This window comes from Balaenoptera borealis (genome assembly GCF_965194805.1).
Source record: "Balaenoptera borealis genome assembly, chromosome: 16".
Lineage (NCBI taxonomy): Eukaryota > Metazoa > Chordata > Mammalia > Artiodactyla > Balaenopteridae > Balaenoptera > Balaenoptera borealis.
Window position 1 is genome coordinate 68,218,360 of NC_138872.1, and position 24,494 is coordinate 68,242,853.

At 47.9% G+C, this 24,494-nt stretch overlaps 2 protein-coding genes across 3 annotated transcripts in view; both read left to right on the forward strand.

Annotated features, from left to right (window-relative positions):
• DCTN5 (dynactin subunit 5) overlaps positions 1–11,332 on the forward strand; it is a 29,200-nt gene extending 17,868 nt beyond the window's left edge. Inside the window, exons 6-7 of one of the 2 annotated variants that reach the window (XM_082362627.1) lie at positions 554–778; positions 1,407–1,519. In XM_082362627.1, the coding sequence (XP_082218753.1) occupies positions 554–777 (224 nt within the window). In that variant the 3' untranslated portion in view covers position 778; positions 1,407–1,519. Of the gene's footprint in view, positions 1–553; positions 779–1,406 lie in introns of both variants that reach the window. The other variant, XM_082362628.1, reaches the window with a different exon arrangement.
• A 145-nt stretch (positions 11,333–11,477) lies between these two features.
• PLK1 (polo like kinase 1) lies at positions 11,478–24,491 on the forward strand. The gene is made up of 10 exons (XM_082362512.1): positions 11,478–14,667; positions 15,377–15,545; positions 16,313–16,457; positions 17,462–17,555; positions 18,888–19,107; positions 21,896–22,051; positions 23,011–23,088; positions 23,289–23,443; positions 23,545–23,727; positions 23,977–24,491. The coding sequence occupies exons 1-10, from the start codon at positions 14,260–14,262 to the stop codon at positions 24,181–24,183; spliced, it is 1,815 nt and encodes a 604-aa protein (XP_082218638.1). The 5' UTR covers positions 11,478–14,259; the 3' UTR covers positions 24,184–24,491.
• The last annotated feature ends 3 nt before the right edge of the window (positions 24,492–24,494 follow it).

A 24,494-nucleotide genomic window follows, 5' to 3' on the forward strand; every position in this document is an offset into this window, starting at 1 on the left:
TATATATACAAGAGCATATGTGTGTGTGTTTATATGCGTATGAGTGTATAGGTATGTGTGTTTATACATATATTTGTGTATATAATATGAAACTGTTTTTATATTTATAAACAGAATCATACTCTGTTCTGTTAGGAAACTTGCTTCCTTAGCAGTATATCTTGGGCATCTTTTCTTGTCAGTATGGTGAGATTCACCTCATGCCTTTTAGTGGTTTCATGGTTTTCATTGCATAAATGTCCCACAGTATAACTAATCATCCTCTGGCATAATGGATCAAAAGAAGTTGCACCTGGTTTTTCATGATTAGAAACTTTGCTGCATTGATGCTTTTGTATATATATTGTTCAATTGGGCAAGATTATCTGTGGAATAAATTCTTAAAAGTTGGATTATCAGGTCACAGGGTATGAACTTTTAAAAGTTTTGCTAGATATTCCTAAATTGCTCTTCAAATGGCTGTATGAGTTTACACGTCCGCCCAGAGGGTGTGAGAATGCCTCTTTCCTAGAAATTCTTAAATAGGATTCCCCCATCTTTTGTCTTTCTATAGGGTGTGTCTGTTCTGCTTCCATCTGTGATTTGAATATATCTAGCATGTTCGGGCCTTGGATTCAGTTTCATTGTATGAATAGCAGGGCAGTTTCTTCCCTCAAGAGCTCTCACCTTGGCTTGCCCAGCAGGCGTCACCCCAGAATCCAGGAGATGGACGAATCCTTGCCTGGAACAACGTCTGATGTAGTCAGATTTGCCTTAACTCTTCAGGTTATGCCATGATGTACTAACGTCTTTTACCTGGAATATATTTCTCTTTTTTTTTTAATTTAGTTATTTTTTTTACTCTTTTATTTTTGGCTGCATTGGGTCTTCGTGGCTGTGTGCGGGCTTTCTCTAGCTGCGGCAAGTGGTGGCCACTCTTCATTGCGGTGCACAGGCTTCTCATTGCGGTGGCTTCTCTTGTGGAGCACAGGCTCTAGGCATGTGGGTTTCAGCAGTTGTGGCTCGTAGGTTCAGTAGTTGTGGCTCGCGGGCTCTAGAGCACAGGCTCAGCAGTTGTGGCACACGGGCTTAGTTGCTCCATGGCATGTGGGATCTTCCCAGACCAGAGCTTGAACCCGTGTCCCTGCATTGGCAGGCGGATTCTTAACCACTGTGCCACCAGGGAAGTCCCTGGGATATATTTCTGCATTTTGGGAAAGTATTATTTGTTTCTCTCACACACACAAATTCACATCATCTTGAAGATATGGTCAGTGGAAATATTCTGTTAGCACCAAAGATGGAAAACCTAGTATTTAGACATTCATGACTGAAGAAAGGAGACTTCTAGAGGTTTCAACACAAGTCAGAGCTGCATGTGGGCCTCCTCTGGCTCCTCGTGGTTGACCGGGTCTTTCTTTCCTCAGGACTCTTCTCAGGGGAGCTCCCAGAATGTACCCAGGAGCTGATGATTGACGTCACCAAGAGCTACTACCAGAAGTTTTTGCCCTTGACACAGGTCTAATGTCTCTGCCTTGTGTCCCAAATTCGCTTGAGCTCTAAGATGAACTTGGGGACAAAGTGAGCCAGTCAGCATCTACAAAGAGCTCTTGTGTCTTTGACACCTCCCACCCTCTTTCTTTCTTTTTTTTTTTGGTTTAATTCTTTAGAGTTTCTCCATCCTCCCAGGCTCTAAGCTCTTAAGACTTTAATAACAGAACGTCTGGAGGAGTTGTCTCCAAATGCTGTGCTTAAACCGTATCTATTAACAGTCACTCCGTACCATTATGTGTGGAACACGGACTCATCTGTTTCCAGCACTCCCACCCCTTGGTCCTGTGGGTGGCTGGATGGAGCAGGGCATTCTGTCGTAGTGGGGAGGTTGTGACGCTCTTGTGCTGCCCATGGCCATGAGCTACCACAGTGAGCTCTGCTCACAGGGATCACTCTCAGCTTCCCTGCTGCTCACACATTTGACCAGTTGCCACAGCTGCTCATAATCTGGAAAAAAAAGTGTTTTGCGACTTTTCAGAGCCCAGATTCCTGTTGGCTACTAAAACTTGAAGGGAGGGTGGTTAGTATTTCTCTTCTTTCCAGAGTGACCTGAACTGTCATTTTAATTCAGGATGACTAATAAAAGACTTTCTAGCATCTATTCTAGGGCCTTGGCTTTCACTAAAAGGGGGGCCCTTAGCATCCAGATTTTATTTTTGCAGGGTCCCAGGTTTGAGTCTCCCACGTGGGAGGACTAGTCTGGCAGCCACTCCTTGCCTCATGGTGTTTGGGGACAGCAGTATATGCCTCATTTCACTGGAGATGTAGCATTTGTGACACTTGCCCCCTGACCTAAAACCATTCAACCCACCCTTTCTTTGCCATAAACCTCACAGTTCAGACCAAAATATCTGTACTTGGGCCCAATCTCATATGTACATGGGGGCCACTTAAAATCATTCTGGGGGCACAGAGCCCCAAGGAGTAAACGAAGTTGCCAGGGCCATTCTTATCTTCTGGGTAATAGCACAACCCTTCCTGTTCTGCTCTGGCCTCTTGGTTTAGTAGGAAGATACAGGAGTGAAGGCCTGAGAAGGCTGGCCTTGCTTGAAGCTCTGATGCTGCTGTGAATGGGGTAGGACAGTTTAGCCTTGAAGGTTAGGATCTAGCAGCAGCTGTCTTGACTTAATATCTGGTTATGGGGTTTGCAAAAAGAGCTGTATGTAGTCATCTCTGCGAGTTCAATGTAAAACTGCTTTCTGGTCTGTCATTTTTTATGTTTGTACCTTAAAAGATTGACACGTGAAGCAAGTCATTTGAAGGTGATCCCTGTCTACCTCCAGCGATGGCAGCCTCTCTTGGGCACTTCACTGTGTGCCTGGTGCCCTTCTGCGGGCTTTATGTTCACCTGCCTACCTAGGGCTCACACCAGCCCTGTAAGCTGGACGTTATCCCCACTTTACTGATGAGGAAAAAATTCAGAGATATGAGATAACTTGTTCCAATCTTCGTGGTGAAGAAGTGGCTGACCCAGCAGTCACATGCATGTGTGCATGTCTGCCTGGCTCTGCAGCCCACGCTCTTCAGGTCTGCCCTGGTACGAGGGGACAGTCTGCTGTGTCCTGTCTGATACCAGCAGTCTGTGATGGTTGCAGCTTTTTGGGGAGCCATATCCCCGAGCTCCCTTCCTCTTTTGTGCCACCAAAAAGGTGGATCTTGTAGTTGGCAGAGCTTAGATGTGCCCTAGGCTAGCCTTTTGCTTCCTAGAGAAATCTTCCAGGGCGTGTCTGACAGATTCCCTTCCAGCCTGTGTTTGAATACCTGCAAAAGGAAGCTTGCCACTTTATACGACTAACTGTTTGTTTTCTTTTTAAATTTATTTATTTATTGAGATATAACTGACATATAAGCTTTTGACTGTCCATTTTGTTGGTGAACAACCAAAATTAAGAGAAAGTGGGGTGTTTTTTTTCTGAGTCTTTTAAAAATCTTTAAGTAATTTGAGTACATGATTCCAAAAACCCAATCCAGTTAGTAAAGAAGGGAGCTACAATGAAGTAGATTTTCCCAACCCAGAATCCAGTCCCATGTTCTACTTCCCAGGGGCAACTATTCAGAACAGTTTTCGATCTGTCCTACCAGTGGTTAGTCTGCGCTTGGCATGAGCAGATACACACATACACACCAACCTCTGTATTCATACAGATGCGAGCACATGCTAGATGTGCTGTCCTGCACCTTGCTGCTTTTACTTAACAGTACCTTAGAGATTGTTCCATTTTGACACAGACAGGTGATAAAAATAACAATTGTTAACATTTATGGTGTTTACCATGTACCAGGTACTCTTCTGAGTTCTTTACCTTTGTTAGTTCCTTTAATCCTCACAATAACCGTGAGGTAGGTCCAGTTTTCCTCCCCAAGGAACAGAGGTAAAGTAAATTGCCCACACTTCTACAGCTAAGGTGATGGTGAATCCAGGCATTCTGGCCCTAGAGCCCATACTTTTAATCATTATGCAGGAATCCCTCCGTGTTCTAATACCTTTCATTGCCCAGATTGGATCATTTGGCTAGCCCTTGCTGTACAGAAAGCATTTTCAGGCAGGCAAGGAAAAGGGGGTTGGGAATGGGTATTGCTGACCCATCCGGCAATGTCTGCCACAGGCAGGAAACCCAGTGCTCCCTCTGAGAAGACTGTCTCCTTGCTATGGGCCCTGTTGTCTTGCAGCTACAATTGTGATCTGACTAGTTAAATGGGAGCCAGTTTCTTGGGAGAATTATCCTGCTTGCAGCCATTAAATTGCATCATACAGTTCTGTACCACATGGTTGGCACTCTATAAAGGAACACAGAAACTAGATTAGACAAAAATCCAATTAGAACACTTGTTGCAAGTGGCAGAAATCCAGCTTGAACCAATTTAAGCAAAAATAGGGGCTTTATTGGCTTACACAACAAATCACGGAAAAGACTAGCTTGAGAAGCAATGTAATGTGAACCCTGGGCAGGTTACTTAATCTGTCTGTGCCCTCCCACTGTAAGCTGTACAGTAGGAATGACAGTAGCACCCCATAGAGTTGGAATGGATTAAATGAGGTACTACATGTAAACATTGTGGGCAGTTCCTGGCACTTAGAAGCACCCCATAAGTGATAACTTATCATTGCAGGGACAACTATATCCAGAGATTTAAACCCCATCAGGGCTCTTTGCTTTTATATCTTTTTCACCTTCACATTAGTAGAGGTATAGATTGGGCTGCGAACCATCAAAATACAGAAGAGTATTTGAATACGAAAGAGAAGGTTATTTGTCACTCACCTAACAGTGCAGCAATAGGCAGGTGGTCCAGGGAAGGTAGGAGGCTGGGCTCCGCAGTGTCCTCAGGCACCCAAGTTTCTACTGTCTTGTCATGTGGCCACATTTAGCTGCAAGAGAGGCTGTAAATTTAGTTTCTAGCTGAGCAGCCAAAACTCTGCGGAAGGAGGTTCTGGTAGTAGAAGGAGAGGGAGAGAGTGGACATGGGGAGACAGCAAGCTGACTCCCCCAGGCCTGTGTGTTGGCTTCCTTTTCTGCTGCTGCAAGTGGGCTTTCTCCATGCATCGGGGCACGTGGCAGCTGACAGCTCCAGGTTTGCATCCTCCCAGCTTGGTGACCCTGAAAGAAAGGTTTCTTCCCTCCAGTTCTAATTTGGAAAATTCCAGAGAAAGGTTCTTACTGATTTGTCGTGAGCCCACTGTGGCCGAGAGTGTGTGGCCCTATGATTAACCTGATCTGGGTCATGACCTTTCCTCCATCCCCGCATTGTAGAAAAACAGCAGAGCCCATTTCCAAAACAAGGTGCTGGGCAGACAAAAACAATGGCTACTACGAATAGCCAAGGAGTCTATAATTATGGACTGATACTGTTTGAAAGTGTGTTAACAGTCGTGTGTATCCTAGGAAAAGCCAGCTGGACTCTGTCTCCATGGTGGCTCTCACCCCAGGGACAGTCTGTCACCAGACAATTATAACCCCAGAGAAGAGAGTCACTTTGTCCTCAGAGTACTCCCAGAAGAGTGGGGATGGAAGAGACCTTGGTTGGGACTCTTTCCAGTTGGCTTAGGGCAGAGAGGGGATTATTGGCTCATGTAGCTGATAAGGCCAAGTCTAGAGCTGCCTTTGCCCTGGATCCCAGCACTCACAATAGCGTCATCAGGGACCTGTCTCTCTTCAGCTCTTGACTCTGCTTTCCTCTGAGTTGGCTTCATTCTCAAGCCTTCACAATGTGATGCTGCAGCTCCAGTTATTGGTAGAAAGAGCTCCCCTTCTCTGACAGAACCCCTGGACCTGGCTCTCACTGGTCCAGATTGGAGGTATCCAGCCTCAAGTAACCACTGTGGCCAGGAAGATGGAATACACTGATTGACTGGGCCTGGGGCACATACCCACATGGACTGAGAGTTGGTGCCTGGTGGCTGTGGTGGGGGTGATTTTACCAGAAGAGGAGATGCATGGGTGCCAGGCAGGAAAAATCATCAGGTGTCTAGTTCAGACCTTTTCCCCTTCTCCAGATGTCTTCTTTGCCCAGCCTTATCCTCTGCCCAATCTGTCACTACTCTTGGTCTTGGGGAGTACCTCCTGAGGGGTACCTGGGCCTGGATTGGGGGCACAGAGAGGATGTTACTTAGCCAAAGTGGAGTGTTCTATCAAGAGCCGTTTGGAGGATGCTCCTCTGCCTGGAACTGCTTCCTCATGGGCCCCCCAGCACCTTGTGGAAGGGCCCTTGTCAAGGTCTCGGTAGAATTCTAGTTAACGTGCCTGTGCTCTTGTCTGAGCCCATGCTATCTGTGAGCTCCTGAGGAGGCAGGCGTGAGCCTGTGTGTATCCGGCACATACTTCATGGGCTGATTACCTGGATGTGAGTCCCCCTACCCCTGGTCCCCACCCTACCCCAGATAAGTCTCACGTTGCAGGATCCTGGGTGCAGGGGACAGGTTGAACAATTGACTTGTGAGCCTCCTGTTGACCGATTCTGTTTCACGTGGCTGCACAGGGCCCTTGTGGTTGGTTGGGATCTGTGGTGGCTTCTGAATTAGTCACTTCTGCATGAGCCAGTTCACTTAGAGCCAAGGCCACAGTGCCTTTCTTAGTGACTCTGGCCCATCTGGGTGATGACAGACTTGAAATGAATCAGACAAACATTGCTCCTATTAACACATCCTTGGAAGTTTCTCAGCTATAAAGCAGCGATCTTGGTGGCTAGGGAACCCTCCCTTGGTGTCTTGGTCTGGCTGGTGCAAGCCCACAGTGTGTCCAGAACATGGAGCTCCAGCCACGTTCTTACTCACCCTCAGCCATTTGCCAGGACAGATTGCATCTAACAAAACTGGGTGGTCACATCTAGCTGGCTGATATCCTAGAGGTAGCTGCTGTGGAGCTGCAAGACCCCTGAAATGGCATTGGCAATGTTGGAACAATGTGTTCAGAGGCCTGGTTATTTCAGAACAGGTGTCAGCAAAATGTCCTGCCAGCTTGGACCAGTTCCCATAAGTCCATGATCACTGAAACACTTCTAGAGCCCCAGTGATGGGGCTGTGTTTTTGTAGAATGTGTACTTGCTGCACCTTGGGGCTAGGAGGGGGGCGCCCTGACCACAGGCTACATCACTCATTTATTCATTTAACAAATACTTACTGAGCCACTACTGAGTGCCAGGCACTGCCCTACTGGAAAATAAGACAGAGCCAGTCCCTGCCCATAGGGGTCTTACAGCTTAGCCCAGGAAACGAAACAGTTCTCCGATGGAGGCCTGAGGGGCCCTTCTTGAGGGTCACCATAGTGGTGAAGAGTGTGGGTGCTGGGGGCAGCAGATCAAATCCCACCCTGCTGTTTTCTAGCCCTGTGACGTTGGGCAAGTTATCTCACCTTGTGGAACCTCAGATTTCTCATCCTTAAAATGGGGAAGATGTGTAGGGGTCATTATGATGCTTAAATACATTCGTACATGTGACGCATGAGTACGGGCTCAGGGTAATCACTCAGTAAATGGTAGTTACAACTCCTGTTATTAAGAATGATACACCTTATAGTATACTGGTGTACTATACTATTAGGTATACCTTATACTATTGATATTATTAGAAAGTGAAACTGTTGTATAAGGTGCAGCATTCCTATATATATATATTTTTTTTTTAATTAAAAGTGAAATTTAGACCATCTTTCCCTTTATAATCAGTTCACCACAAAGAGGAGTTGGGGAAAAGAATTGACCCTTCCTTGCTTTGCATCTATGGGGTGCCAGGCACTTATTAGAAAACATTTACTCCTCCCAACTGTCAAAAAAGTAGGGACTTTTACAACCCATTATACAGACGAGGGAGCCGATCTTCAGAGAGGTTAAGAAGATTTGCCCAGTGTCACACAGCTAATAAATGGCTGAGCTGGAATCAAAGCCAAGTCTTATCTGACTGCAAAGTCCATGTTTTATGCAGCAAAGCACTTGGCCCTGAGGACTGCACTTTCTGCTCTGTCGGTGTTAGTCCTTTGCTTTCCTGAAGTTTTTGCTGGCGGGTTGGCCGCACCTGCTTTCATTATGCATTCTGACTTGGACCCTGAAGTGAGAAGAGGTAGCACAGGACATCCTGCTTCCCCGAGGAGACTAAATAGCTTGTTCTGTATCTCCAAGGCCATTGGGCATCAGGCACATGGTTCGTGCATATGAAAATCATTCAAGAAAGATACACAGGAATGGAGTCCACACCTCTGGCTTTCAAACCTTAGGTCGAAGCCCGTGGGTTTTCTTGGCCCTGCCAACTTGTCTCTTCAGCTGCATTCATCTCAGCCTTTGGTGTCTGCTGGGTGCACTTCCTGGTTTTTGATGGAAGTAGCAAAAGTCTGAGGTAGCAGTATGGCCAGAGGAGAGGGGAGAACAAGGAAATATGAGAGACCCAGGAACTGAAAAGTCCTGTTGAACACTCTTGAGCTCCCTGGGAATAGGTACAGGTTCTTTTTATTTCAGTAGTAATAATAATAATAATAACAACAACAACAACAACACTCATGTGCTTGGTACTGTTTGAAGTACTGTCCTCATAGAATCTCTTCACAAAAACCCTAGGAGATAGGCATGTCATCTCCTAGTTGGAATCCTAGGAGATGGGCACAGTAATTATCCCCATTTTATAGACCTGGAAATTGAGGCACAGAGAGGTTAAGTCACTTGCCTGAAGTCACACAGCGTTTGAACCCAGAGTTTCTTTAGTTCATGAGTTTAACCAACACATTGTATTTGCTTTTTGGTAGGAGTGAGTGAGCAAGTGAGCGAGTGAACCAAATGAGTCTGGGATTTGGTTCTTGCCAGAACAACAAGGCCCTGAGAGGCAGTGTGCAGACAGGTGTGCTTTGGAGTCAGCAGAGTTGGGTTGTAATTCAAGCTCTGCTATCTCCTGGCTACATGACCTTGGGCAAGTAACCTAATGTAGAAGTGCTCATTTCCTCATCTTCAAATGGGAGTAGTAATCCTTTTCTTCTAGGGTCTTTGTATGGCTTAAATGAGATCATCTCTGTAAAGCTCTTAGCCCCGTGCCTGGCTATAGTAAGTCCATAGGGCTCACTGTTAGTATTATTATTACTGGTACCATGCAAATAGATTGTATTAACATGGCACACTTGCAACTATATAAAATTGAAAGTCCATGTTGACAAGGACTAGAAGGGAATATGAAAACAGCTGTTAAAGGATGAAAGGGAATTAAAGTTTCTTCAGTGCTTCATCATTTTTTTAGTAAATGTTCCTAAATGGAATAAATAAAACATGCATGCAGTGGGTACTCAACAGACCTTTGAATGTATGAATGAAAAACACTCTAACTTTAAAATTTTTTTTAATTTTGTTCGGCTGCGCTGCATGGCTTGCGGGACCCTAGTTCCCCGACCAGGGAGCGAACCCGCATCCTCAGCAGTGAAAGTGCTTTCCCAACCACTGGACCACCAGGGAATTCCCTAACTTTTTTTTAATTGGTTGAATCCACTCCTTAAAAATCATACCTTATGATAGTGGATACCCTTGAGGGGTTGTAATTGAAAGGGGGCCTGTGCAGAAAAGAGTTAACAGTGCAGGCCTGTAATGATAACCCTATAAATGCTGAATTTCCTACTAGGGGTTTGTGTAAATTTGCAATGAGAGAAAAAGGGAAGTTTTTTAAAAATGGCTTTGTATTTTGTGGTTCTTGTATCTGGATATATGATAAAATTGATTTAAAATGTTACATGCTTGTAATTTCATAAATGCTAGAGGAACCATCTCAAACATGCAAAAATGAAGAAGGTAGTGGTGGGGTACAGCTTCCTTGCTTTTACCATCAAGGGGTGGGCTGGAATTTAAATTCTTTGGGTATTAGAACTAGAACAAGTCTCTGTAACTGATGATTTTTGCTATGATTTGTGTCTGTTGGAGCCTCTGGAAAGAGGGTGACAACATGAAAAGAGAGGCAGTCTCTGGATGGAAATACACATTTGGATTTTGAAAAAGCAGTTAAATTGCTAATAAGCCCTGTTGAAATCAAATATCTGACCCTTAGAGCCTGATGGCTGTCCAGTTTGATGTGCATGTTTTTGAGTGGGTCAGTTTGGACTCTGAGACTGACAAGATAAAAAGGAAGCCTTGCTTGTCACTTGGACTTGGACCGTGGCTGTTCGGCACTGCAGCACGCCTTTGCTGCTCCTGAAGAAAAGCACCTGGCTTGATTGGAATCCCAAATTCACTGATCCTAATTGCTTGGACCTGACTCTAAGCTGAAACCTGACCCTGGCTGTCATGCACTGTTTCAGCCGCAGCAGGAGGTGTGCTGAACTGAAAGCAGACCCAGGCTCTGTGAACAGGACTCAGACCCTGGGACCACTGGAGATTTAGGACCCCTTCTGTGGAGCTGTAAACGATGAAAATATACATCGTGGATGCTGGCTGCACCAACTGGGTCACATACAAATGCCCATAGGAAAGGGCCTGTTCTCTGATGGGACCATCTAAAATCAAGCTGCTGATCAGCTCTTTACGTCTCATGCAGAGGCTAATTGCATCCTAACTTGTGATCCCTACCAAAACCTGCAAGTTGGAGGAGGGCACGTCACAGGGACTTCGACCCCTCTGCCTGCTTTTGACAGATCAGACTCTGGGCCTTCTCTGGGGGGCTGCTCACTGCTGTTGATTTGTGTGTTCGGCGTTCTGGATTAGCTGCAACTTACTACAATGGGCTGATAGCCTTACTCCACGTCCTCACGTTTCCCTCTGTACACACACCTTAGTAAGGTAGATTGATTATTCAGATGTAGCTGTCTCTAGAAAGGGATTGATCTTTTCTAGGCTGTCTCTGGATAAAAGGGGTGGGAGGTTACAGAAACCCACTTTGAAATTTTTTAACTTCAGGATTTCATCCTCTATTAGTTTGCTAGGGCTGCCATAACAAAGTAGCACAGACTGGTTGGCTTAAACAATAGAAATGTATTTTCTCCGAGTTCTAGAGGCTAGACGTCCAAGAGCAGGAGTTGGCACGTTTCTCCTGAGGCCTCTCTCCTTGGCTTGCAGCTGGCAGCCTTTTCACTGTATCTTCACACGGCTGCCCCTCTGTGAGTGTCTGTGTCTTAATCTCTTATAAGAACACCAGTCATATTGGATTAGGGCCCACCCAGATGACCTCATTTTACTTTAATCACCTCTTTAAAGGCCATATCTCCAAATACAGTCACATTCTATACTGGACGTTAGGGTTTCAATATATAAATTTGGGGAAAACACAATTCAGCCCATAACATATCCTGATCAATTCCTGAATATCTTTCTGGTTAAATTGTATTAAAATATTTATCTGCAAAAATATTCTGTACCTCTTGCCTACAGCCCTCTGGATGAAAGGCCTGGATGAGAATAAGAGATGATTGAAAAAATGTAAAGTTAGGATTGCTGATCTGTGGGGCATGCTGATTTTGTAACAATGAGAAAAAACAGAAACCTGGCAGCTAGGGAGCTTTGGGGAAGGTGTGGGCGGGGCAGGGGGGGGCATTTATGATCTTTGTTTCTCAGAAACAAAGGAAAAGGAAAGCTCCCAGTGCTGCCTTTCCATGAACGAAAGGCATAACTGAGTTCCAATACTGCAGCTTGGTCTCACCCTTTTGTATGCGGTCCTGCTGATAATAATTTTGCTCTGAAGTGGACTTGGTCCTTAAGGGCCAAGGAGGTGGACTGTGCAGAAGAGAGCTAATCAAGCAGGCCTGAGACTGCCCTCCTTAGAAAGGCCTGCTTGCAAGGTCGGCCCTGGCTGGCATCTGGGTTCTTGGATTTCAGGAGGGTTCTCACCATTCCCTAAATGATAGGAGTTGCTCACAGGGCCTAAACTGTGCAAACAATGTGGTTGATGCTGCATATACCTGCTTTCCTTCCAGGAATGGAATTTTGGTGTGTGCTAGGCAGGGGGTGCCTATGTGACCAGCCCCTAGAAAAGCCCTGGGCGTTGAGTCTCTAATGAGCTTCCCTGGTAGATAACGTTTCACACATGTTGTCACAGTCATTGCTGGAGGAATTAAGTGTGTCCTGTGTGACTCCACTGGGAAAAGACTTTGGGAAGCTTGTGCCTGGTTTCCCCTGGATCTTGCCCTATACACATTTTCCCTTTGCTGATTTTGCTTCATAGCCTTTCACTGTAATAAATCATAGCCATCTGTGAGTAGGACTATATGCTGAGTCCTGTGGGTCTTCTAGTGAATCATCGAACTGGGGGTGGGTAGTCTTGGGGTACCCCAACACAGGGCACAAGGGGGACTTCTGGGGTGTTGGTCGTGTTCTCTTTCTCAATCTGGGTGCTGTTTACATGGGGTGTGTTCAGTTTGTGAAAATTCACTGAGCTGTCCCATTAAGATATGTATAGGGACTTTCCTGGTGGTCCAGTGGTTAAGACTTCACGCTTCCAATGCAGGGGCCCCGGCTTCGATCCCTGACCAGGGAACTAGATCCCGCATGCCACAACTGAGAGCCGACATGCCGCAACTAAAGGCCCCGCATGCCGTGACTAAAGATCCCTCTTGCCACAACTAAAGAGATCCTGCATGCCGCGATGAAGATCCCTCGTGCTGCAACTAAGACCTGGTGCAGCCAAATAAATATTTTTTAAAAAAATTTAAAAAAAGATAGTATACTTTTTTGGTACATAGATTCAACTTTATAAAAAGATAAAAGAGAATATTACACACCACAGGGATAAAAAAATAATAATTTTATTTATTTATTTTTTTGGCTGCACTGCAGAGCATGTGGAACTTCCCCAACCAGGGATCAAACCCATGTGCCCCCTGTAGTGGAAGCGCGGAGTCTTAACCACTGGACCACAGGGGAAGTCCAATAACTTAGTTTTAAAAAACAACTTGCTTTTATTTAGAAAATATTTTAATCACTCCTTTTTACCAGGCATTGTGCTGAGAGCTTAGGACATGGGGTAGGAAAGAGGTCTTCATTGCCTCTCAGTTTATTGGGAGTCAGATAAAGAGATACTTGTAATACGGTTGACTTTTGCTGAGTCCTAGCAAAGACATCATTGGACGCTACAGGGCTTCTTACCTGGGTAATTCTCAGGGTTACCATTCCAGTATCTACGGAAGCCAGATGGACAAATGGGCAAAGGGGGGTAGCAGGGAACTGTGACAAACTGGCAAGGTAAGTAGGCATAGCGTTGCCACAGCTAATGATTTTTCTTAAGGAAAAGACACAAATCTGAATTTTTATGTGAGCTCTCTTGATTTTTTTTTTTTTCTCTCTTGATTTTTAAGTCCTGTAAATGAATCCAAATTTTAAAAAGTGGGAGGCCAAACAAAACACCTCCGCAGGCCAAATTTGGCCTTGGCCTACCAGTTTGCCAGGGATTCTGCCTACCAACCATCCTTCCCTCTTACCAAACAATTGAGGGTCCACTGTTTTAGGCACTGGGAAATAGAGCAGTGAGCCAGCCAGACAACTTTCTTGCAGAATGGCCTGGGGGCAGGGGTGGGGGAGGGTGGTGTCTGGTACTGTGCTCTTCAAGCTTCAGTATGTGTGCAAATCACTGGGTAGATTCTGAATTGGGAGGTCTGCATTGAGGCCTGAATCTTGGCCTTTCTAACAAGCTCCCAGGTGATGGTGATGCTAGTGGTCCCTGCTGTTATTTGAAGGAGGGGAGTAGGGAATTTGTCTTGAAGGTGCATTCGCCTGGCAAGCATCCTCTTTTTACTTAGATTTTAGTTTATTGGGGTGACTTGGAAGAGAGTTGATGACCTCTGAGGTGGGTACTCGGGCTCTGCCAAGCTATCTCTTGGCGCTGCCAGGTCTCTGTTCTCAGAGTTTACAATCTAGAAGGTGGGGTGAGGGGTGGAGGAAGGTGCTAGGAAAAGCTTCCTGGAGGAGGTGCTTGTGAACTGCAGGAGCTCCCCCGGCCGCCAAGAAAGGGAGAAACCTTGAACTCCCCCTCTCCTGGGGCTGGGTCTCGGCGTCCCCGCACCGGGTTTGGTTTCCCAGGCATCCCACGTGTCTTCGGTCCGCGAGTCCCTGTCAATCAAGCTTCTCCCCCAGGGGCTGGGTACGGGTTTAAAGGCGGCTGCAGTGCAGAGCGCTCCCAGAGTGCCGCGCGGCGGGCGGGTTTGGATTTTAAATCCCCGCGGCCAATCAGTAGCGCGTAGGCTTTTGTAACGTTCCCGGCGCCGCGTTTGAATTCGAGGAGGAGCAGAGCCGTGCCAAGCCTCTGCCCAGACCTTGCTAGGTCCGCTGAGCAACTCCGGGAACATGAGTGCGGCGGCAACTGCAGGGAAGCTGGCGCGGGCACCAGCAGATCCAGGGAAAGTCGGGGTCCCTGGAGTTGCAGCTCCCGGGGCCCCGGCGGCTGCCCCGCCGGCGAAAGAGATCCCGGAGGTCCTAGTGGACCCGCGCAGCCGGCGGCGCTATCTGCGGGGCCGCTTTCTGGGAAAGGGCGGCTTTGCCAAGTGCTTCGAGATCTCGGACGCGGACACTAAGGAGGTGTTTGCGGGCAAGATCGTGCCTAAATCGCTGTTGCTCAAACCGCACCAGAAGGAGAAGATGTCCATGGAGATATCCATTCACCGCAGCCTCGCTCACCAGCACGTCGTCGGCTTCCACGGCTTTTTCGAGGACAACGACTTTGTGTTCGTGGTGTTGGAGCTCTGCCGCCGGAGGGTGAGTGTCGCTGCTGGGGGACTGGAGCTGCCCTGGGGACCGGGGTTGGGGCGCCCGCACCCGGAGCTGCTTGGGAAGGAGCGCCCCGGGGCTCGGAGCTGCTGGGGAGGAGGTGCTGGGAACCTCGAGCTGGGGATGGAGAAGGTCTCGGGGAAAGAGGTGCTTGGCACTTGGGGCTTCTAGGAGAGGGGGTGCCGGTTAAGTGGAGCCCGGGTCAGGTTGCCTCCAGGGAAGGCGGCTCCCGGACGCTAGGAGTTGGGCCGAGTGGGGGAGGTGCGGGTCGCGGGAGAACCCTGCTAATGGACGCCAGGGCTTCCGGAGTTGCTAGGTAGGGGGTGCTGTGGACCCGGACCTTCCGGAGTGGGTTGGGTCAGGCAGAAGGTAGTTGGAGCCAGACTTAGCTTCGGGGAGGAGAGTGGTCAGGAGAGGGATCTGCTGCTGCGAAGAGGGCCGGGGGCAGGGATACTGGGGACTCTGAGCTTCCGGAGTGGGCTGAGACAGGGGTCCCAGGTAAGGGACTTGGGAGGAAGCTGGTGGGAGAGGGGGTGCTATGAACGGTTGTGGCCTGGCTTAGGGGAGAGTCTACATCGTAGTTGTCCTGGAGAAGGAATGGGCGGTAGGGTCCTGGGCTGCCTTCACCTAATGACACACCCGCCCTGCCTTGGGCCTGAGTACCCACTCCCCACTCCTCCTTCCCTCCCCCGCCCAGTCTCTCCTGGAGCTGCACAAGCGGAGAAAAGCACTCACGGAGCCCGAGGCCCGCTACTATCTGCGGCAGATCGTCCTCGGCTGCCAGTACCTGCATCGAAACCGCGTTATTCACAGAGATCTCAAGCTGGGCAACCTCTTCCTGAACGAGGATCTGGAGGTGAAAATAGGTGAGGAGCTGGGCCTGCAGGGGCACTTGACACTACGCTAAATGGGAATGAGGAGGAGCTGGGAGAGAGGGAGGGAGAGAGGAAGTCGGAAGGAGACAAGGGAGGGAGGAAGAGGATGGTAGGAAGTCTGGGCTGTTGATTGCCTCTAGAAGCCTCTCTTTAGTACAGAAATTTAGAACAAAGAGCCAAAAGCCAGTGTCTTGCCTGCAGATGCATTTTTGGGTGTGTGTGCTCTCCTATACAGTATTATTTAAAAAAAAAAAAAAAAAGGATTTGAATTTGTTTTCACTTTTTTAAATCGGGAGGCTTGATTTTGAATTCGGGGCTTCTTTTAAACAGTTGGCTGCTCCAGCAGTACAGGGGCAGCTCTTTGCTGGACTGAAAAGCAGCTGTTCCCTTTAGGTGCCCTCTGCTTTGCCACAGTCCCCACCCCTCCCTATCACTTCCTCACAAACTTGCCAAGTAGCCATCTTGACATTTACCTGCTTAATCCCTGAAGGCATGTGACTTTTGCTATCCCTACCAGTTCCCTTTTAGAAGCAAAGCCCTCCTTTCTAAGGGAGGGGGTGAGGAGGGTCTCTGGGAGGCCCCTCCCTGGGGCCAGCATGGTGGGAGGATTCCTGGGCAAGCCTTGCTGCACACAAGAACTAGAGGCTTGAGGGATCAAACGACCCTGGTTCTTGATGGTTACACCTGAACCAGCTGTCCGCATTGATGGATGGCAGAGGCTAGCATCTGAGTCCCCCCTCTTCCTCCCTCTGTCCCAGGGGATTTTGGACTGGCAACCAAAGTCGAGTATGACGGGGAACGGAAGAAGACCCTGTGCGGGACTCCTAATTACATAGCTCCTGAGGTGCTGAGCAAGAAAGGGCACAGTTTCGAGGTGGACGTGTGGTCCATTGGGTGCATCATGTAAGTTGGGAGTTGTCTCAGGACCCACCCAGCCTCAGCAGAGGCCTTTTTGGATATCTCACCTGGCAGACCTTATCCTGTAGACCTTTCTGCCTTTAGAAAGGCTGCTCCAGAGGGCAGACTGATCCAAAAGGAAGCCTCATTTCCATATCTTTTCTTCTCACTGGTGTATCCTGTAGGATTCCTGCAGCCTGGGCCATGGTCTGGGGAATGGGGGAGGGAAGGTCTCCACAAACTTGCTCTAGTACCTTGCTATTCAAAGTATGGCAGACCAGCATCATCATCACCTAGGAACTTGTTAGAAACACAGAATCTCAGGACCCAGGCTGACTGGATCAGAATCTGGATTTTAAGACCCTTGAGCTTTTCCATGCACAATAAAGTATTAGCACCACTGATCTAGAAAGCAGCAATGGGTGGGAGGAGTTAGGCCAGTAGTTACAGCTGGCAGGAGGAGGTCCTGTGGTCTGTCTGGATCAAGGCCATCAGAGGTGGGTGGGTGGTAGGCAGAGAGTTGGGCCTGTTCAGGTGTCACCCTTTCATGGTCGCCCTGGTACTGGAGAGTTAGAAATGAGCTGTTGCAATGGCTTTCCTACTACTTTGCAGTGGCACTTTTTCAAATGAAAACTTGCAGCCTTAAGTACAGAGCTATTACTTAGCTCTGTACTTAGGAGCTGTCTCTGTAGGAGCAGGTAGCCCACTTGCTTTGACCTGTTTTGTGTTGGCTGGCAGCCTCTGGAGCCCTGCTATAGTGCAGGCTATAGCAGAAAAATCACTGGCCCATGAGAATCGAGTCTCATCACCTGTATTCTACTGAGGACTCCTCCCTGCCAGTGTCCTGGCTCCTGGGGCTGTTCAGTGGACTTGCGGACTGTCCTCCGGGACCCCAGAGTCATAGTGAATGTCCAGAAGGTGTCTGACTTCCTTTCTAGCCCTGAGAGGATTCCTCCGGCATCTGGGTTTTGGTTAGGAGCCTTGAGCCAAATCCCTCCTTGTGCTTACAGGTATACCTTGTTAGTGGGCAAACCACCTTTTGAGACCTCTTGCCTAAAAGAGACCTACCTCCGGATCAAGAAGAATGAGTACAGTATTCCCAAGGTGACTAAAAACACTTTAAGTTTACATTTATTTTATTTAATTTTTCCCCCCAAAGCTATTTACTGAGCCCAGCCATATCCTGGGGACAGAGGTGGGTCAGTCCTACCCCTAGGGTAGCCATAAGAGCTTTAGAGGGTCCTTGTCTGAAATTGCATACAAAACCTGACGTATGTGCACAAAAGAATTTTTCTTGGGGAAGAGAGTTTGTAGGTTCTGAAAGGTTGGGCAGATAAACCAAAAGATGTGTAAAACAGAGAGCAGAAAGGAAGTAGAAGGCAAACAGAGACGTGCTGCTTAAGCCTTGGAAGTGGACTGTCTTGATTCAGAGGGGCTCTGCCACTTAGCAGCCAGATCACAATAGACAAATGGCCTGAATCTTCTGAGCTGCAACTTCCCATCTATAAAATGGAGTCCCTACCCCAGAGCACCTTGCATACAATAAGCGCTCACGGAATTGCGAACCGCTGTGCTTCGCAACCACCAGCATGAGTGCATTGAGAGGGATAGCCTGCAGCAGCCTGGCATACGACTGCTTTCCAGTTTGGTGTCTTTGCCTTGTGTGAAGCCAAGAGCCCATAAGGACAGGTGGACTGAATCTGTCATAAAGGGTCACTATTGGACAGAGCAGAGTGGTTCCGAGTGTGGGTGTTGCAGCTGACTCTGCCCCCGTGTGGGTGCTGGCTCTACCATTCACTGGGGGTGTGTTCTTAGGCACTTAACCTCTCTGTGCCTCAGTTTCCCCATCTGCAAAAGAGAGATGGTGATAGAGATCTTCACCCCCTGGGTGTTTCTGTGAGGGTTAAATGAGTTAATATATATGAAGTGCTTAGAATATTTTGCTGGCGCATAGTAAGTGCATAGTTGATGCTAGAATATTAGTGTGCATTTGACCTGCACTGGGTTTGGATCTCCTCACCAGGGCACCAAGCTTGGTGCTGTGTCCCCATTTTATAGATGAATTTACAAAGGCCCAGAAAGTTGGGTTAGTTGTCACAGCCAGTATTAAGGGACAGAACTGGGACTTAAACCAGGTCATTATGACTTTGAAGCCTGTGTTCTCAAGTGCTGCTCTAGTGGTGAGCAACTTGAATTATGCAAGAGCAAATTTTGGGAAAAAGTGACCTCAAGAGGAAGGAGAAATTGTCATTCTCACAACTTAGGTTGACACTTGTCAACTCAGTAAAGCTGCTAGTGGAAACTTGGCATGTTTATAGCTGCTGAACATGGCATATTTGAGGCCGGGGCCGGGGCCGGGGTTGCAGCTTCTTGGCGGCAGTTCTGCACTCGGGTCCCCCATCACATCCTACTTACGTCTTTCCCTCTCTGCTCCAGCACATCAACCCCGTGGCCGCGTCCCTCATCCAGAAGATGCTTCAGACAGATCCCACTGCCCGTCCAACCATTCAGGAGCTGCTCAATGACGAGTTTTTCACTTCTGGCTATATCCCTGCCCGCCTCCCCATCACCTGCCTCACCATTCCACCCAGGTTTTCAATTGCTCCCAGTAGCCTGGACCCCAGCAGCCGGAAGCCTCTCACCATCCTCAATAAAGGTAAACCGGGGTCTGGGTAGACAGCAGACCCCAAGAGAGCCTAGGCCTCAGGTGTGTGAATGGATGGCCCCCATAGCTCAGGTGTGTGGTAGGACAGGCCCCAGTCCTTGAATACGTAGTCCCCATCCTCATGTGGCAAAATGCCCTTCCCCACAGCCCTGTCAGGAAAGACAGACCTTACCATGGCGGAATCAGACCCATCATGCCCCAAAAGAAGAGAGTGGCTGAACGCCATGCCTGAAAAATTTGTATTTAAAAAAAAATTGCTAATATCACCTTGCATGGTCTTTGGGAAAAAATGTTGAAATTTTTCAGGTATACACATAGAGCACAATGCAGTAGACCCCGCATCCCCACCAGACTCAACACTTATCAAGATTTGTCATGTTTGCTCCATCACTCCTTTTTCGTTCCTTTGAAGTATTTTTGAAGTTAATCCCAGACATCTTGTCATTTTACCCCATAAACTTCAGTATGCATTTCTTTAAAAGGATGGACATTTTCTTACAAAACCACATCCCATTGCTTGGGTTGTCATTGTTTCTAGATCTCTTCAGAGAACAGGATTAGGAAATACATGATTGGGAAGGGGGCGGGGACCTTGAATTTATGCTGCTATTTCTGATTCACACTTTTTGAACATTTTATTTTGATATTGTTTCAAATTATGAAAAGTGAGAATAGACAAGAACTTCCTGTATCTTATTCCCCCTTTTCTCCACCAATTAACATTTTTCTACATTTACTTTCTCTAAATTTTTTTCCCCAAACCATCTGATAGTAAGCTGTACACATTCTGGCCTTTACTACTTAATACTTCAGTGTATATTTTCTAAAAACAATTCTTTTACATAACCACAGCACAGGACACAGTTATCAAGTTATCAAGTTCAGGAAATTTAACATTGATGAAACTTCTCTTACAGCAATCTTTTTCTCTACTGTGAAGTTACTACTTTAATATTCTTTTGGTAATTTATAAGTCTCTGATTTAAATATAATATTATAGGATTTTTACTTTTTTAATTTTATACTTGTATTTTTTTTCCTTACACTGAAAACCCTTTTTCCTTACATTATATACATGAATTTTCAACATCTATAAAGTATGTTATGAAATGATGTTCATTTTCTTGCAGTTCTATTTGTCTTTGGAATATATTTCACTTAAAAAAAAAAGTGCCACTTGAAATACGTTATTTCTCTGTGTGGATATAGCAACAATTTAATATATGAGTTCATTTGTTTCAGTTATAATACTGCTATTTTAAGGATTACTTTTTTCTTTTGGCTTTAATTTTTTGATATTTTCACTGGTTATATTACTGTTTCCTTTGATTGGTGATCACTTGGTTAAGGTGGTACCTCCAGTGCAGAGTTACTGTTTTTCCTTTTGTGATTAATTAATACCTCGTGAGGAGTTACTCTGAGAGGATTCTATTTCTTCTCAAACTTTAGCCTACTGATTTCAGCATCCATGGTGGATCTTGCCTGCAGCAATTATTACTGTGGTATTCTAATGGTGACTTTTCTCCTTTTCTTGTTCCTTCTACATCCATTAATTGGAGTTCTCCTGTAAGGAAGAGCTGTCACTTCTCTCCCATTTATTTATTTGGTTATTTGTGTCGGTATGGACTCATGGATATTTAATCTTGGAGCTATAATGTAATATTGTTATTTTAAGGATTGCTTTTCTTTTCTTTCGGTTTTAATTTTTGAACATAAAGCATTCTTCAAAACTTAGCCAAAAGTAGGGTGAAATTTTTTTGGAATACATAAATCCCCATTTATTCATCATCTGTTTTCAATAATTACCAACATTTGCCCATACTTGTTTTTATCTTTTCCACCTTCTTCCCCTTTTTTTGGCTAGAGGTTTCTTTGTTTGTTTGTTTGTTTATCGTGTTTTGTTTTTTTTTTTTGGCCGCGCTGTGTGGCTTGCAGGATCTTACTTCCCCTACCAGGGATTGAACCCGGGCCCCGGCAGTGAAAGCACCAAGTCCTAACCACCGGACCTCCAGGGAACTCCCTTGCTAGAGTTTTTAAAGCAAGTCCCAAATATGTTATTATTCCACACTTAAGTCCTTATCACAGCATAGATATTTTTAATTGAAAATTCATATCTTTAAATATCTTAAGAATTTCATATTACACAAGGAGAACTAGCACATGTTGGTGGGGAAAGAAACATTTAAGCCTAAAGACAATAAAAATCATCCATGCGTCTACCACCCAAATATAACTGATGTTAAAATTTCAGTGTGTATCTTTTCAGATTTCAGTCACATATAAGTACATAAAGCAAATTTTAGGGTGGAAAAAATCTCTTACGTTTTCATTAAATGCCTGCTTAATCCATCTTGCTGACGGGTTGCGATTTACTGAGCCCTTCCATTTTCCTGGATGCAAAAGATGCTTTTAATTCTTGGATTGAAGCCAGGCAGCTCCAAGCTGCTCGTGCCTTCTAGCTGTCTCCCTGAGTGACCAGAGGTGCCCTGCAGGGCCCAGCATTGGGTTAGAGGTCTGAGCGTCCGAAGCTCTATGGCTGTGTGTGGCCGTGAGCCTTCCTACAGGGCTTGGCCTGGCCCTGGAGGTACCAATGAGTGAGTACCAGGTGCTGTCCCATGAGCAGGGCAGCTGCTGCTCTAATAACCTGGCACTTACCTAAAGCAGTGGCAGCGCAAAGAGCTTTTCTCTGGGGGCAGTACCAGCTGTGGCCGGGGATCCCGGGCCCTCCCAACCTGCAGCTTTTGTGCCCAGCTAATGACTATGTCTCATCTCCTTCCAGGCATGGAGAACCCCATGCCCGAGCGTCCCCGGGAAAAAGAGGAGCCAGTGGTGCGGGAGGCCAGCGAGGCGGTCGACTGCCACCTCGGCGACATGCTGCAGCAGCTGCACAGCGTCAACGCCTCCAAGCCCTCAGAGAGGGGGCTGGTGAGGCAAGGTGGGCACTGCGGGCCCGGGCGTCTGGGGAGGGCAGGGAAGTCAGCCCCAGAGTGCCAGTGGCTTGTCCAGGCCGCCGGCTCCGTAATACCTTTACTTCCCCCATTTCCTGTACATTACAGTGCAAACAAGTTAGCCTACTGTCCCAGGCCCTCCATGGTCAGGCCCCTTCCTTCTTTTTCTGACTCATCTGTCTCCACAAGCGCCCCACCTTCCAGCACCTCCATGTGCCGCCTGTATACATTGGCACACACTGTCTCCTCTGCTCAGGGAATCCCTCTGTAGCCTTCAAGACAGTGGAAATAACAGACCCAGATGTGCTCCAGCCTCAGGGCCTTGGCTCTCCCGGCACGCACTTCCTCCAGATCCCTGCAAGGCTCACACTCGCTGCCTTCACGTGTCTGCGCCAGAGTCACCTCCATGATCATCTCCCTGCCCCCACTCCTCTTACTTGCTTTGTTTCTCCACAACACTTCTCATCTAACATATTCTAAAGTTTCCGTATTTGTTTATTGTATTTAAAAGAAGGGATCGTCACATGCACAGAACATAACATTTTCACGTATCTGGGATTGTCTGTCTTCTCACAATTTTTTAATCATTTAAAACTCTCTGATTTGCACCATGATAGAAGTAACTTACATATTCTGTGCACATTTATTTTGATTGGTCTCTATCCATAGAGCCAGAATGCAAGCTCAGGGAGGGCTGGGTTTTGTCATTGCTCGCTGCCTGTAACGGTGTCTGGCGCACAGCGGGCCTTTGATAAATGGGTCAGCCGAATGCATGAGTGGACTCGGCGCTCTGCACTGTACCTTTCTGCTTCAGTGCTGCCTGTCTAAGCTTGTTGCTGGCAGAAGGCTCCAGGCCTCTTACCGAGCTCCCTGGTGTGGGCCGCCTGAGTGGACCAGAGGGGAAGAGGCTGGTGCTGATCGATCATCTTGTCTGTTTCTGTCCCAGAGGAGGCTGAGGATCCCGCGTGCATCCCCATCTTCTGGGTCAGCAAGTGGGTGGACTATTCGGACAAGTACGGCCTCGGTAGGTTTCTCCCAGCTGTGGCGGTGGCTCACATGCTGCCTAGAAACCCTTCGAGTTGTTACGGCTCTTGCCTTTCTTGGCTCCCACGTCCTCTTCTCTCGACACTCTCCTGTCTCCATCCCAGGCTTCCTAGTCCCAGCCCCTAACGGCCCCCTGCTCCCCACCGCCCATTTCTGAGGCCTCCCTCCACCTACCGCTAGGGTACCAGCTGTGTGACAACAGCGTGGGAGTGCTCTTCAACGACTCAACACGCCTCATCCTCTACAACGACGGCGACAGCCTGCAGTACATCGAGCGTGATGGCACGGAGTCCTACCTCACCGTGAGTTCCCATCCCAACTCCCTGATAAAGAAGGTGAGTGCTGGCTGGCCCGCGTGGGCCGCTGTTGCTGGGACTGAGGGCTTTGCCAGGGGACAGGCTGTAACTCCGGACGCCCTCCCTCACTTTCCAACCAGATCACCCTCCTCAAGTATTTCCGAAACTACATGAGTGAACACTTGCTGAAGGCGGGTGCCAACATCACGCCCCGGGAAGGCGACGAGCTAGCCCGGCTACCCTACCTGCGTACCTGGTTTCGCACCCGCAGCGCCATCATTCTGCACCTCAGTAATGGCTGCGTGCAGATCAACTTTTTCCAGGTGAGCTGCGGCCATGGAGGGTTGGGGCCGGGTATCTGTGCCTCTCAGCAGCCCACGGCATTGGGTGGGGAGTGGGAGGCACGGGACCTGTCCTTGGCAGCGTCAGCAGAAGGGAGTGAAATGCCCCCCACCGCCCCCCCATCGGCTGGGATATCTTCCCTCTACTCCCGCCAAAACACACCAGCAGCTGGGAGCTTCAATCGCCAGTAACCCCCGGTCCGTCCACCCGTTCCCCTCCTGCCCTCACAGGACCACACCAAACTCATCCTGTGCCCGCTGATGGCTGCCGTGACCTACATCGACGAGAAGCGGGACTTCCGCACGTACCGCCTGAGCCTCCTGGAGGAGTACGGCTGCTCCAAGGAGCTGGCCAGCCGGCTGCGCTACGCCCGCACCATGGTGGACAAGCTGCTGAGTTCACGCTCGGCCACCAACCGCCTCAAGGCCTCCTCGTAGCCCCCCCCCCCCCCGCCCCCCTGGACTGGCACCCTCCTCCCCCCACCAGCACCTCGGCCCACGCTGGTTAGATCCCGTGGTGCTATTTTATGGGGTGTCCCCCAGCCCTGGGGGCTGGGGCGGAAGCTCCATCATCCCTGCAGGTGGGGCTGCTGTGTAAGTTATTTTTGTACATGTCCCGGTGTGGGTTCTGAGGCCTCTTCCCCTTCCCTCTCAACCCCACCATATGAATTGTACAGAATATTGCTATTGAATTCGGGACTGTCTTTTCCTTGCCTTTATATTACATTAAACATATATGAATCTTCCTT